Source organism: Tachypleus tridentatus, chromosome 7 (genome assembly GCF_004210375.1).
Source record: "Tachypleus tridentatus isolate NWPU-2018 chromosome 7, ASM421037v1, whole genome shotgun sequence".
In the NCBI taxonomy this organism is placed as follows: Eukaryota; Metazoa; Arthropoda; class Merostomata; order Xiphosura; family Limulidae; genus Tachypleus; species Tachypleus tridentatus.
Window position 1 is genome coordinate 153,032,552 of NC_134831.1, and position 16,529 is coordinate 153,049,080.

Below are 16,529 nucleotides of genomic sequence, written 5' to 3' on the forward strand. Positions count from 1 at the left end.
TTTATATAGAAATAATGTTCATAAATGTTCTTATTTTATAACAAACTTTTGATATACGCATTTGTGAAGTTTAACACAAACAACCAGTAACTGACAGTGGCAAGCCAAGAACCTTTGTCTTATAGGTGCCGACATGCGATTTATATCCTACATCAATGTATTTACCACGAGGATGAAATTCAGGATTACGTTTATATCTGTTTATAATAAACAATTCGTGCACAGTAAAATTTATCACATGTAGATTTCAATCGTCCACCATTCTTTGATTTACGTCTGTTGTAACATTCTACAGATTTACGAAATCTGTTACAATCAGAACAAACAGGTTGACCTTTCAGACATTCATTACTATAACAAACATTAAAATACACTGAATAACGATGTCAATTTAATTTTACGATTTTTTTTTCATATTCTAAACAATGATAATTTACCCGGAGGAAACCTTTCATTGATATTATAATGTGAAAATAGTGATTGTGATGCCATAAATAAATTTTCACTAAACGTGAATAACCTTTATATATCACCCAATTAAATTTTGCAATGAAGGTACACGTATTTCAACATTTAAATAAATTCAAGTTTACTAATATCTTCTATGCCGCATGATCCTTCTGGCACACAAGCCAAAGTATGTAAGTAATTAGCCATGCGTATCAGTAGTGGTCATTATTTATCTCTAATATACTTATTATTTGGATACTTTCTGATATATGCAAAGCCTAATACTATTGATTTAGCAATCGATGTTGTTATTTATAGGAATAAGTGATTTTTTTCATAAGTTGGTCAAGACTGATATTCAATAATTTGTGTTAGGCACTACCTACTGGTAATTTTAACGTTGTAACTTAAATTTTAAATGAGTCATCTGGTGATATATACTGTTTACTTTCTCTACTGCAGATAAAATCATTTCAAGTATAAAAAGATCTTTATTTTGTGAGCATGTGCTTATTGGTTTGTCCAGATAGTTTGAATAAACACATACTCTTACTTTATCTTTACTGTTTAGTTGTATCATCCAATACTTATTGTTAGTCCAAAAATACTCTCGAGTCGTTGTGTTTTAGAATTAAAATAAATACCACAAGTCGTAAAAGATGCATTATATTTTTAACTCTTCTACTCACAGACTTTCTAACAATAAATTATCTGTCTTCCTTGTGATGATGTCTAACAGATAATTGTAAAAGACAGAGAATATTACTAAAAGTAATTTGCAAAGGAAAGTAATTTAAGGTGTATGAATTATATATAGGTTTTAAAACTTACTTCTCATTCCATGATAAACGATCTCTTTACACCATAAAAAGTTTGTTCATCTTAATCAGTGTCTGAAAAATAAAGAAGTAAATGAGATCAATTTTTGGATAGAATTTCTTATTGATCAATATAAAAATTGTGAAAATACTAATTCATAATTCTCTATAATTAATCGACATCTTCGCTGCTGATCGAGAGAAGGACCGTTTCCTACATAAATATAAGTTATCTATAACAATACTTCATTAAGTTCAAAATAGATATGTAACAGTACTGGTTTCATTTAATTTAGAAATATATTCAAAGGGCATAATTACATAAGATTCACATTAATTCAAAGTAAATATAGACTGTATAAATATGGTCGAGGTAACCTGTTTGTCTATATGTTGCAAAATAGATTTTGTCAACTCAGAAGTGACCTTTGTCTTAAGTGTCAAAAAACCTTTCTATGTAGCATTGTGTTTGTGTTCACTGATTCAAATCATTATATTTCCTAAATTTCAGTATTTAAAGTATAATATATATATGTACAGTTCATTATTAAATATATTGTATATATATAGTATTAGCAATCTGTAAAAGTGAATATTAATTAGGGATTGTTATTATAAAATTATTACAGTAACTGATGTTTTTAGTTATAAACACTGGATTGCTATCAGAACTTTAATCACTTGGCCCCTATACTAGCTATCCAGTTATTTTGCAAATACACTTTGTCATCCCAATCCAGTAGACTAGGCCTCTAAGTAACCTTGAATATCAAACATTTTCAACTGTCATGCTTTGTTTCTTTGAACTACTGTGTTTTCGTCAAACACTGCTCTACTTTTACATTGCAAAACAATACTTTGCAAACCACATATACTTAGTCAACTTAGAACTGACCTTTGAATGAGTTACTCTTGATACACTGTGTGTTGGTGACATCAGTATATCCAAGGTATTGGAGCAGAAAGTTTGACATTTGATCAAGTGCTGTCACAATCCTTTCTCACGTCTAAATCAGTTCGTTATTCTTGTGAACATAACAGAAACGACATTGAGAAATTTGTACGTATGTTATAATAGACAATCTTAAAGTTCTTTAAGTAATACACGCACTGTATTTTAAACAACAGTGATATGTATGTTGTTCATTCATTATATTTACCTGTAGGGCGATTATTGGTTATGTATGATTTGTGAAAGTAAATGTCCTACAGAACACTGACTGAAAGAAGCTGTAAACAGTTTAGAAATGTATTCTATCCTTGCACAAGTTTTGTGTGCAAATAAATTAGTATTAAGCATCCTTTTCAGGATGATTTAATTATACATTCACCTTGAAACACGCACTGTATGAGTCATGGCTATCTAGAAACACACTATACTATGTGATATAATCATACATTGTGGGAACCTATCAAGGCGACTTAACAACGTGCCCTGATGACAACTACGACCTCACACACTCTATCGTGTGTGTGGCGCCATCCGGTGATAAAAGTTTAACTGTGACCTCGTCACTCGTTCTCCTAACCTCTTCTGTGACGGCATCCTTTAGACCAGGGGTTCTTAACCAGGGGTGCGAAGATGATTCCCAAGGGGTGCGAGGATGCCCATGAATAATTAAAGCAAATCTATATTTTTACATAAGAGTATGCTTTATATTTCTCTAAGAAGAAACATTGAAATTAATTTTTCATTATGTACCCTGAATTTTTGTCTTGAAAAAGGTATGCTGTATGTATGAAGATTAAAAAAATTTTTGATTACATCAACTTTGTATTTTTAGCTTTTTTATATTTAAGTTTCCAGGGGGTGCGAGAAATGATTACTGATTTGAAAGGGGTGCAAACACTGAAAAATGTTAAGAACCACTGCTTTAGACACTGAAGTTCTAAGGTAACTACTTATATATATTAAAGGGAAAGAAGCTTAATATTTGTTTCATATCTTGAATTAGCGAGTTAATCACGATGTACAGCACTTATGAAAAATGTAGCATATAAATACAATAATGTTGTAATTCCTAGATGTTAGTGTAGCGATGTTTTATGTATACTGGAAAACTGTAATAGTGTAAAACAAACACTATGTTACAATCAGGGTTTATCAACGAAAACAAAAATGCAGTTTATTCAACTATAACAACACTTAGAAATAAATCCAAAACTTACTAAAACACAGTTAATAAGCACGTCCCTAGCCAGGATTTGACGCTAACGTTAATAAACAATGTATCATAAATATCAAGATTATTTGAAATAATGGAATCAGGAAAAAAAATCAGAAAGAAAAACCTAATTTCAAAAAATACAGCAATACAATATTTCCAAAATACCTTCCAATATTAATAGCAATATTGGGTGATAAACACCAATAATTTCTTAACTATCTTGTGGCTCTCTATCTATCAAAACAGCTTTTGCTATAAATGCCAGCAAACCAAAGGGTAATTGTTGTAGATGTATATTAACAGAAGTAATAACAAATTTTGATGACCCACAAAATTAGTCCAGGAAAAGTTGGCACACACATCATTTTGCATTGTATTTGTGCAGAAACTGAAAACGTGGTGATTTAAAAAAAAAAAATATTTTAATACTTCTAGTAACAAGTATGCTTTAGCTAAATGACATATCTCTTCCTGTGAAAGAAAACTAGAACTTCCAGAAAGCCAAAGTATTATTTTATTAATGTAATCTTCCAGCGCCTAAGTGAAAAAGTGTTAACACTGCTTGCTTTTCAGGCCACTAATGCTGTATATCAGGAATAAGTAAGGTATCAGTAATGAAGGTACTTAGTGAACATTTAAAGCTTCTTAACAGCCTTGGTGCTGGACAATTAACAGATGAGAGTATGAAGTGAGAAGTGATGTTTATCTGCATAATTTACAATCTACCAAATGTCATTGTGAGTGATGAAGATCGTGCTATGTCCTCAATTATACACAAATGTAAGATAGCGTATGGTTGTTTTAAAGTATGCCTTTTGCAGTATTAAGTTCTTACAAACTGCTTCTACCATACAAAGTTGTAAGACAGATGTTTTACAATCTGCAACAACGTGAAAACTAATTTTCTTAAGTTATAAGTGTTTTGTAGTTTGAAAAGTTGAAGTATAAATTCAAAAAACAATACATTATCATTACAAAACAACCTGTTTTGTAGATGAACAATAATCTTACTTAAGCGGACATCACAAGATAGCAGCTACTTTAAATTCAAAAGTACACCATTGAAAATTAAAAACATGGCTTGATAGACTGTTTTATTGAATTCAATATGGTCGAAATACATAAAATACATTGTCTGCCCACTTTTTACATGAGGTACCTACGTGGTTTATAATACTGCCTGTAATATCTAGTATAATGTATATATATATAATACATATTAAATAAATATAAAGAAATAAAATCTAGAAAATTTTTAATAACAATTTCTTAAAACTATTTTTAGTTAAGAATAAGGTCATTTAATAACTTGGGTTATTAAGTGTTAAATACTTAACACTATTTATAGCATGATAGTGACAGTAGATTTAATGAGTGGGTGATGGTTTGGAGCTATACCAATTTGTTTGGACAGCCAGATAGAACGCTTCATGCTGGTATACTTCGTTAGCTGTGCTGACAATTTGTGCCTTTCTACGATATTAGGGGTTGGAATGCTAATATCGAGAGATAAGTTTTCATCTTACTTACCCCCAAATGGTAGTACCTTATTTTCTTATTATTATTTTTTTATTTTAATTAATTCTTTACTTGGGAGAGTAGTCACCTTCCGACAGTTGTCTGCAGGCATTGAAGGGTAATATAGATGTGGGATGTTGTGGACTTGAGGACTCACATCTCGCTCTCTTAATCTCTATTTTTAGTTCTATATATATTGCTACTTTTTTTATTTCTTACGTGAGACTGGCGAATGGAGGTTAAGACTGGTAGACGATGATTTCCACCGCAATGTAGGTTCTACGTCCGCAGTCACCTCCAAAACCTAGGGTAAATTTTATAATGCCACATTGTAGCTTGTACCCTGGGATCTTTTCATTTGATGTAGCATTTTCAGTTTAATTTATTTTTGTTTCGGCTTCTTTTTGAGTTATAACAAACTAATATATATACATATATTTAAGGGAAATTAATGCTTATAAAGTTACGTTACGTTATAACGAACTATTTTTTTTAATATTCATTAGAAAATCACATATTCATTACATATATGTAATATATATTACATAACACTATGTAATAGTGATGTAATCCCAGTTATATAATCATAACTTATATGATTTTTCATATATCAAATATTTGCTCATTTCATTTCATTATTTTTCAGTGCTCTGAAATGCAGACAATTTACAAAGTAAGTAGTTAACTTTTTCCTTTTGTTGACTAAAACTATATTAATTTGTGTGTTGAATTTGGCACAAAGTTACTAGGGAGCTATCTGTACTAGCCATCTCACAAAGATTTCAGCTGGTAGAATAGAAGGAAGACAGTTAGTTAACATTTCCCACGTTAACTTTCTTGGTATACTCTACCAGTAAATACTGGGTTTAGCCATCACATTACAATGCCCCCACAGCTGAAAGTGCAAATATATCTGGTGACGTAGTTTGATCTCACAACCACCAAACTGCAAGTTACGTTCCCTAATGTAACACCATGGCAGGTTTCATAATACTCAAAATATATATTAAAAACACCATGTTTCAACAAATACAATTTTATTAAATAGTACTGAGTAATTTTGATTTCTCTAAAGCATTTTGAGCCTTGGTTTCAGGTTAGTTGTATACCCACGGGAGTGGGTATATTTGATACAGATCCATATTATGCATATCCCTTGATGTGAGTTCCTTCATGATATTGGATCAATAGTATGTTGGTGGAATACCCTCAATGATGGCTGCGGGTGGAAGTGGTGGTGCCTTGACTGCTGTAGGTGGTGTTGTAAGTTTGGGGTTCCTTTGTTGTTATCGTTAATGACTTCCTTGGTGAGTTGGTAGGTGTGTTTCTCGAACAGTTGGAACTGTAATGTGAAATGTCGATGGTTATGTAGTTATCGCTAATGAAGAGGCTTTTATCTGCTTTCCCAAGCACGTCGAATCTGTTCTCCACTGACATCAGCTCACCTGAAGATCTCGTGGTAATAATTCGATTTGTTTGAATTTAAACACAAAGCTACACAATAGGTTATCTTCACTCTATCCACCACGAGTATCGAAATCCGGCTTCTCGCACTGTAAGTCTGTAGGCGAAGCACAATGTTTCAGATTTGCTCAGAAGACTGGCGTGTGAACATATATTAATGCTATAAAAATACTTAAATTTTTCTTTGTTATTGCTATTGCAACCTTGAAAATGGCTGTTTACCTAAGCTAAATATAACTCTTTACCAGAATTAAGTCAAAACAGAATTCCAAGAGATGACACTTACTTACCTGTGGGTCTTTGCTATTTACCCTTACTATATTTTATTTTATTTGTGGTAGGTGTTCAGTTTTAAATGGATAGAAATGTTCTTCAACTGGGGTGTTCAGGAATATCAGTATCACCCTTTGACTCACTCGTGAAGATTACCTTTAACTAAAGTGGGCTTTTAATAACTGTATTAGAATATCATTCTTGATTTTTTTTTTTCTCTGAGAGTTGGTGAAGGCAAGGATGGCAAAGTTACAGCAAAGATAACGTAGTGAAGGTCCAGGCTGGCATCCCAGATTTCTAGAACTATTGACAAACATTGATTGGCCATAATCAGGATCATAGGTTGGTGGTGATCTATAAACTCAGTGCATTGACTGACATCATTAACTCCAATACCATGGAATTTGTCATGTGTTTGTATGGGGGAGTATCTCGATAAAACCAACTTTCACAGGACAGGCATCAAATAGTTTACCCCTTCCTACAAGAAACCAATTACGAAAAGAACAAATAATTTGCAGAAATTTAGGTATTAACCTTTAAGGTATCAAAGAATGTTTTTGGTTTGAAAGACAACCCAAGATGGTTAGAAACTTTTCTTCCTCTTTGCCACACATGAGCTAAAGTTTTAAAACCACACGAATCTGGATGATAAATAACTTCTGGGTTTATCTTTAGAAAAGTACATTGTTCAAGATGTGTGGAGACATGACAAGTGTCGACTCGAGCCGAGAGAGAAAGCCATGAAGACGCCATCATTCAGTTGTAGGAGGATGTGTTTTTGTTGTTGCACGACACATAAACTAAGTCGAGGTGAGAATGGGAAGACAGAATCAAGCATATGAGTTCCTGTTTGACTGGTTGCTAAAAATTGTATAGTATTTAATTTATACTAAATCAGCCTAATGGACTTCTTACAACAGATATAGCCTTTTTCAGGGAGAGGGGCATAATGTTATCTATTGCACTGGTTTATATTGATGAAGAGGAAATACAGAGTGTCTGAAGAAAAACCTACCTTCACGCGCTAGTTGCGTGTTCTATGTAACCCGTGCCAGAGCTGAAAGTTTGTTACCACATCATGAACCATAACCACAGTGTTGGTTCATAAAATGGTTTATCCAAGAATTTCATGAAATTTGTTGCATAACATAGGGCAAAAGCCATCTTTAAAAGCAGACTTTTTTTTGAAACAGCACTCAAGGTCTATCAAATTGTTAGACAAAATTAAAAATTCATCCATTTGCTTTTTTTTTTTACTAAAATATTGACAAGAGTAATGAATATAGTAATTTCCTACAGGATAATTTTAAAAGTAATTTCCTATTGAAATAATCTGATGTTTTACTATTTCAAATGGAAAATAATTTGCGCAGCTTATAGCACATTAATTCGAAATTGCCAAAGTTGAGAATTCATCATTTCTCGTGTTGGCTGTTCGTCATTGTTTCGTGAGTTCGATGTTGTACTTTGTCTCAACGTCGATTTCCGCGACTATTCCAGTGAGTTTTTTCACGGTAGACAATTATCATAGTAGATTTTTCTACTCTTGTGAGTGGTAATATATTCTACTGATTTCGTACTTTTGAACTGTATTTCATTCATAGTTTTGTTTCGCAAGCCTACAACAAAATCGGCTGGGTAATATACACCAAAACTAGACAGGTATACTATATGAAATGCTGCAAATGTCTATGACTTATTTAAAAAGCTGATTTACGTGACTATAAATACATAGTATACCAGTCTTAATGTGAACGGCTTCATTTGTACACGAAATCTCAGACAAAAAACCACCTAGCTTGGTAAATAATGGTTGAGTGGAATAAAGCCAATTCAGCAGCAAATTGTTGAAAAACATGTAACATTCAACTGAACGCATAGGCACGTATATAGCTTAAAATTTAGTCTCCATGAATTGACCGAAAAACACTTCGGACACGAGATAATAAAAATTCTTATTTTAAAAATAGTAACAGATTGTTAAAAATGTACACAAACAAGTTGAATCAAAATGAAAAGATTACATTTTTTTGCCTACATCTAAAGACTAAAAAAAAGAAATAAACAGACCAAGCTACATTATTTCCTCAAGCTACAAATCCCTATTTTGACTCCATGTGTAGAGTTATCAACTTTTGTGAATTCAAAATAGGGATTTGTAGCTTGAGGAAATAATGTAGACACTATTTCCAGCCTTGTTGTTTCCGTTTTCAGAGTCTCTAGTTGTTTGGAAACATTATCTTTGCATTTTGTTCCAACTTGGTTCTGCACTTTTTTGACGATTCTCCTTTTTAATTGTTCTGTTACATTGGTCTTAAGATGTATTGACTTGTGGTTTTATATAGTTCAGAGGTGATTTGTATATATGCCATGTAGGTAATGCTTTAAAAGTATTAGTCTGACTGTTATGTGTGCGTAACTTATCACAGATCTTGTGTACTAATTTGTGTTTGCGCTTATTAGTGGTCAGTGATTCGTGAGGTTGCTGATATATTCCTGGGGGGTATATTTGAGTAATCTAAATGGTGTTTTTATAGATGTATGTTGTTACTGGCGGATCTTATTGTGGACTATGTCAAACATGTTACAAGTGAAGGGACATTCGTATTCATACAGGGGTCTATTATATGCTTTGTAAGTTTTCATAATACTATGAGTATTACAGCCATTGTTTATGCCTCCGATGCATTGTAGTTATAAAGTTTCTTTTGCTGGTGTTTTTGAGATTCGACTCGTAATCCGAGGGTCGTGGGTTCGAATCCCGGTCGCACCAAACATGTTTTCCCTTTCAGCCGTGGGGGCGTTATAATGTTACGGTCAATCCCACTATTCGTTGGTAAAAGAGTAGCCCACGAGTTGGCGGTGGGTAGTGATGACTGGCTGCCTTCCTCTAGTCTTACACTGCTAAATTAGGGACGGCTAGCACAAATAGCCCTCGAGTAGCTTTGCGTGAAATTCGAAAAACAAACAGAATGAAAAAAGCATGAGTTTAAACAATCTCTGTTTATCATTTATTTAAATAAGTTAATACAGAATAATACAGTTAACGACAGAAATGTTAAAAACCAATCTTCCACACATCGTAAAGCACACTCATTTCTTTATGGACCGTTCATTAGCAAACGATTAACAATAGCATCTATGCACAGAGTTAATACACACTGTGTGCTTGCTGGAAATCTACGCGGAATTTCCGACGAAGTTCTCGGGATGATACACCTCACTGTGTACTAGATTACTGTTTGGGGCGGTCGACGAATGACACATGACAACAGAACAATTTGAAATTTGAAATGTCCTATTACTTTCCAGTAGGAGGGTTTTGTCAGTTAGTTGAATTGCATTTGTCGATGTCGAAGATGTCACTATAGGTAAAGTGATGAACAGGTGTATACAAATATATACAAATAACTATTCTTTTGGATAGCTATAGACCATTCTATTTCATCATTTCACAATCCCGTTAGTTATGAATATGTGTAGTTCCTTTTTAGTTGTAGTTGGATTGTTTCTGAATGAGAAAACATAGAAGTTTTGAGTTCTTCTTGTAAGAATCAAATAGTTGAAAAACAAGAAATCACGAAGGTAAGCAATTACCATAACTGCAGAGCCGTGTTCACAGCTATCCCTGTAACCTTAAAAAATCCCTTTCTGCACGTCACAAAGTATTACTGAGTTATATTGAAAATTTAATTAAACTACTTTACTCTCAATGTATTTTAATGAAATTAGTGTTATCAAGTACATTATGTTTCAAATTCTTAAATTATTTAAATTTTTATTCCTTTATTTATTGTTTGTTTTTTTAATTTCGCGCAAAGCTACACTAGGGCCATCTGCGCTAGCCGTCCCTAATTTAGCAGTGTAAGACTAGAGGGAAGGTAGCTACTCATCACCACCCACCGCCAACTCTTGGGCTACTTTTTTACCAACGCTTTAACCCACCTGGCCTAAATGTTAATTAGCTTGGGCTTTAGATTATTTATTTTGTTATATCACGGTTGTATATTTGTTTCTAAATATATATTTCACCTAATTATTGAATAAAACGATATTTTAACTACCTAAAGCAATTTAAGCATGGAAGCATTGTTCATTATTTAACATATCAAACATCAGCCTGCAGGATGGGATACAAACTGATCGGTAGTTGGATTGGATAATTTATGTCTATGATATTCTTTCTGAAATTAGAAACTATGAGCATTAAAAAATGCAATGAGAATTTACCTTCTGAGTGGAACCAAATGACGCAAATCTGACCTCTTGCTGATGGACTATTTTGCACGCACTTTATTGCCAACAAGAAAAAGACATTTCTAATCGTAGCCATTTCCTGTATAACATAGTCTGGAGTTCAGTTGCTATTACTATTTGCACTTCCAGTGAGAACAAATGCAATGTTTTAAATTATTATTTCAGTAACTTACTTTCAAATAGGCCCAGCATAGCCAAGTGGGTTGAGGCGTTCGACTCGTAATCCGAGGGTTGCTGGTTCGAATTCCATCGCACGGAACATGCTCGCCCTTTCAGCCGTAGGGGCGTTATAAAGTTACGATCAATCCCACTATTCGTTGGTAAAAGAGTAGCCCACGAGTTGGCGATGGGTGATGACAACTAGCTGCCTTCCCTCTAGTCTTACACTGCTAAATTAGGGACAGTTAGCGCAAATAGCCCTTGTGCAGCTTTACGCGAAATTCAAAACAAACAAACAAATAACATTTATTTGGTATTCATGTATATATATATGTATTGTTCATTTTTATACCTATACATCAGAAATGTTTTGGTTCCGAATGTTACTTATTGCTTTACATACACTTGGTAAAGAATATTAATAATATGGTACTGAATACACAAACGATAGATTGTTATATATCAGTATTCTGATGATATTTTAATGCAGTCCATATTTTATGAATAGATTGATTCCATCTCTGAAATTTTAGGTAAAAGTCTCGCCCTTGAGTCCCATTTTGTTGGCGTCACCCTCTAGTCCTACTGGTATTTCGTGCTGAGATCAACGTGAAATAATCCAGTTAACTAACTAATTAATTGATGAAACAAGATTCATTATTATAAATGTTAAATATAATACTAGGTGTCACCTATATACTAGTACCTGTTCACTGTGGGCTCCCTTCGCCGAGATCTGAAGCTATTACATTTCTTTCATTCATCTTCTCTATCATAACAAGTCGTATTCAGTGTTTAAAGCGACTCAAAACAACCTGTATAACTAATTGATCCAAAGTTTTATTTTCCATATATAGAACTGTTCGATGATTCGTAAAAATAAGTTGCATTATATTGTTATATTTTCAAATATTAGATAGAACTCGTATACAGTAATATAATTAATCAGGGAATATTAGCATACATATTTCTGGTGGTGGTAGTAACGAATGTTCTAGATTGTCAATTAGATCCTATGAAATGGTAAATAAACTACTAAGTCATAAATAACATCTCAGCTAGTACAGCGGTAAGTCTACAGATTTACAACGCTAAAGTCAGGGGTTCGATTCCTCTCGGTGGACTTAGCAGATGGCCCGATGTGGCTTTGCTATATAAAAAACACACAACACAATGGCATCTTAACACTGTTACATATCAATATTCTGATAATATTTTAACACATTCCATCTTTTTTTACTCTGTGTAGGCCCGAGGTAGAATATATATTCACTTCATCTCTGAAACAACAATTTCACAAAATCAACGAGAACATCATATGATTGTCTTGAAGGTTCAGCAATACTAATCTAGTTCACACGTCGTGATCAGACTGGGCCAATCCACAAGAGTTTATGACAAACTGTGCACCTTTTGTGTAAAAGCAAAATACATAAAGAAACAAAGGAAAATAAAATACTAAAAGTAAATTATAAGAAAAAAGATAAGGTTGTAATATTAAGCATGACAACAATTTGTGCCAGACTGTTTCTCTGTTTATAACCTTGTCAAAGAAAATACGAAACTACAAGGTCAAATCGAATCCTAAGAGCTTAATTCACCTGTAGGTAATGCCATTCTCTATGATTCTGCCTCATCTACCTGGACATCCTGGAAATAACTACCAACCACAATCATGGCCTTATTTGCCAAATACACCTACCAAATCAAGTGTTTCCATACCTCATCCTAAAGAATAAATAAGGATGAAACAGCAGATTAGACAGTTGGATAAATCATTTCAAAAATGACTGTCTGTCAACTCAACAGCTACCCCAAAGGGCATTGCCAATGATATCCTAGAATCACAAACCAAAGGACTCACTGCGTATGGCAAATTTAAAGAAGAATGCTTGAAAATTCATCCCCCAAATGTTGCCTTTCATGATCACATCAGCAAACAAATAGCGGAAACTTTTTCTAATTTGTCAAAAGGTATCAAGAAAGTTAAAACAGGCGGGAAAAAATTATATTAAAAGTCTGCCGAATGCTCTTTGGAAGATGATTCCAATTGCTCTAACACGAAAGGAGCCGTACATAAAAGATGTACTGTGTCGTGTCTCTTGCAACGTTGGATGGCAAGCCACACATAACCAGTAAGTCCACTCTAGCAAAAGAGTTGCAGAAAAATGTGTCTGTGGCAAAAGTAATTCCCCAGAAAAGTAAATCCGTCATATTAAGTCGCTTAGCGACTGTAATAAATTGAATGGCATGCTATTTGGTTTGAAACTTTCTTATCGAGGGTTCACCATGAGAGAGTTAAATTTGAATTGATGTAGGTACAATTCACTTGACAGGGAGTTAGTTTAGAGGTCGTTTATTTTTACACAATACATGTAGCATATATTTACTTTTAACGCTATTGTAATGAAGACAAGTTCACTGTTGAGAGTGGTGTCTGAAGCGCTTAGCAATTTTCTCTTGTTTTATATGTATTAATTTAATATACAGATTGCATTTAGGTTTACTGTTACACTTTAGCTAATTATAAACTTTTTATATTTTATTATTTATGTTCAAAGGTTTAATTATTTTTTGAAAATTATTCTATACTTTGAATCGACAAAACAGCTTTGAAAATCTTATGAGAGCAAGAAATATTATATCTGAGGGGCTAAACTTAACACCCAAAGTTAAAGAAACATCATTCATGTGTGTTGTAAAGAAAATAAAAAAACTAAAACTAAATTATAAGAAAAAATAAAAAATGTGATATCGCTGAAAATGCCATTAAAATCAGCAATAAATATTTAAAACCTATGTACATATTTTATTCTTCTATTTAAACATTTCCTTGATGATAGTAGCTACAGTTAGTGATGTTGTAGAGAAAGTAAAATATAAACATGTACCTTAAACACTTTTTGTATTCATTTAGGTCCTAAAGATTATGCAAGAAAAATATGGAAACTATAAATAGTAGTTTCAAAATACTTAACATGAAAATCCTTTGCACGTAAACTATTCATAGTCTGAATGAAATTAACTACGTTAGATAACTAATTTTTATTACAAAAAAAAAGAAAATATAATATTTTTTCTGAAACTACATACTTTTAGGAACCATTCTTGTCAAATTTTAAATCTTTTCATCCATTACTTTCATTTTGGGATCGAAATGTGACGAGAACGGTGTTACCTACTTTTTGACAAAGAATCAGGGAACTACAGAGAATGAGAAAACTAGATGTTTGGGGTTTTTGAGTAGGAAACAAATATTAAAAACTAGAGTCGCTAATGTGGGCAATTGTCATAAGTGGCAGAGCCATTTATGATATGGTATACAGCAATTCCTATAAAGCATAAATCGTTTACAAGTTAGTACAGTTAGTACAGGGATGTTCTGTAAACAACAAACATTCACGATATATGCACACTGAGCTTAAGTTTGTTTCTTTACAATTACGCAAAAAGATACACAATAGGCTATCTGTGCTTTGTCCACCATGGGTATCGAAATCCGTTTTATCGCGTATAAGTTCGTAGACATACCGCTGTGTCAATGGTAGCCTGAATTTATACAGTAGGATCCATAATCTGACACTCCATAGCATACACTATGTGCGTGTATCCTACATTACATTACTTGAAAGGCTGTGACCTAATTTGATCTTTGGTTGGAATTCCTCATGTGATTTAGAAAGTGATTTAGTTCAAAATGTGTAGAGTGATAGCAAAAGTTTTTGAACTTGTGGCTGAAGTGAATGATGAATTTATCCAATGAATCTCAACAATTTGTTTGTCTCTCAAAACAATCGCATAATGTTATATATCAATCATGTACTAGCCACAAGGTCAGTCCCCATTTTTGTTTCACTTGTTCAAATAAAAAAAAAGAGATGAGCATGTTTTTGTCGTTGTTTTGGCATGGAATATTTACTGATAACTTCATTTCATATTTAACAAAGCTTCAAAGCACACTCTCTGTAGTTGTTACAAATTTTAAGGCTAAATTGTCAACAGTATTACACAATGACACCCTTAACTTTATTATTGTACGGTGTACTTAATTACAATTGGGCCGATTGCGCGCTATTATAATTGGCCTTCGGTGATTTCTGATTTGACATGATCGATAAAACAGTATTTAAATTAAAAATCTGAAAGTATCCTTTTACAAAACCACTTGAAAATTTAATAAATTCAATTATTCTAAAGGTACTGAAAAATAAATTGAGAAGTATATAGATAAAATTTTAAATCCAGCCTTATTTCAGTGTGCTCTACATCTTGTTCCACTTAAAGTAACTCATTATAATAATAACAAAAATAGAAATTTACTCTGAATTTTCACTATGGAAGTGAGCTGTTTAGCTCATGTCAAAAGTTGTTAAACTTCGTAAACTGATTTGATGCATTCGATTTCAGTAACTTGTGATTATGGCTAATAACAATATTGCTGTAGTGAAAGTTATTATTATTCTAACATTCACTGATTCCACTCTACACAGAAACTTTCAACCTGTGATAGAAGAAATTTGTAAAGACTCCAGATGCGAAGTTCATATCACACTTTTAGGAATTCGTGATGGGAAAGATGGTTGGTTTGAAATTTACAGCCCAAGAGGTGATGATGATGATGGGGAACTCTGGAGCCTTATTGTAAATATCATTATTTTAATATTCTGTTCATTTCTTTGTATAGAATACAACATATAAGATAGTTACGAATTAAAATTTCAAATGTCTAACAATTACTTAAACATAACTATTACTTTCAGATCTATGAATTTGAAATATTAATAAATAAGCTGAGATTTACTATCCATAATCACGTTACATTTTTCGTGCGCTGTTAGCGAGAGTAAATGAGGAGTGAAAACTATTTTAGTATTTTGAACAGAACCTTACACACACAAAAAAAACATTTCATTCTAATAATTGCATTTCAGCGAGTAAAATTTTCGAAGACCCCCATTCTTATTAAAATATTAGCCAAATCGCAACTTTCAGTCACAATTCAAAAATTACTCATGTTTTTCGTACCAATCAACCCGTCTGTTATTTTAGATTACACCATTTATAATGTAATAAGAAACGTGAGAGCAGATGAAGGTTTGCGTTTAATAATAAACAAATAAACACACTTGTACTAAATATTCCAAAACGACGAATACCATAGTATTAACAGTACTTAAATATGATTATACTTTCTACAATCAACAACAGTCGTATAAACCTAATATCAAAATGCCGATTATAATATGAACGAAAAGCGCTGTCGTCTGCTAATTTAATGTCAATACTTAAAGTTACTTCAAGTAAAATTTGGCAACGTTTGCTAATTCCCCTGTCGTATGCAGAAATGTAATAACACAAAAATACGTTTAAAACAGGGCTAAACTGCAATCTGATTTTCTTAATCTGTATACATATTGTA

At 32.8% G+C, this 16,529-nt stretch overlaps 1 protein-coding gene and 1 long non-coding RNA gene across 15 annotated transcripts in view; one reads left to right on the forward strand and one right to left on the reverse strand.

Annotated features, from left to right (window-relative positions):
- The window catches only part of LOC143256931 (C-Maf-inducing protein-like), an 80,413-nt gene that overhangs the window by 49,192 nt on the left and 14,692 nt on the right, over window positions 1–16,529 (forward strand). For 6 of the 7 annotated variants that reach the window (XM_076514823.1, XM_076514825.1, XM_076514824.1 and 3 more), the window contains 2 exons: window positions 5,601–5,627; window positions 15,601–15,751. In XM_076514823.1, coding sequence (XP_076370938.1) covers window positions 5,601–5,627; window positions 15,601–15,751 — 178 coding nt within the window. The remainder of the gene's footprint in view (window positions 1–5,600; window positions 5,628–15,600; window positions 15,752–16,529) is intronic. The other variant, XM_076514820.1, reaches the window with a different exon arrangement.
- Window positions 1–16,529, reverse strand: part of LOC143256934 (uncharacterized) — a 496,333-nt gene that overhangs the window by 14,185 nt on the left and 465,619 nt on the right. For 2 of the 8 annotated variants that reach the window (XR_013031615.1, XR_013031617.1), the window contains exons 5-6: window positions 2,164–2,293; window positions 1,282–1,343 (exon numbers count right to left, since the gene is read on the reverse strand). This is a non-coding gene — a long non-coding RNA (uncharacterized LOC143256934). Of the gene's footprint in view, window positions 1–1,281; window positions 1,344–2,163; window positions 2,294–5,072; window positions 5,259–6,392; window positions 6,516–9,871; window positions 10,206–16,529 lie in introns of those variants that run through there. The other 6 variants (XR_013031626.1, XR_013031616.1, XR_013031625.1 and 3 more) reach the window with 5 other exon arrangements.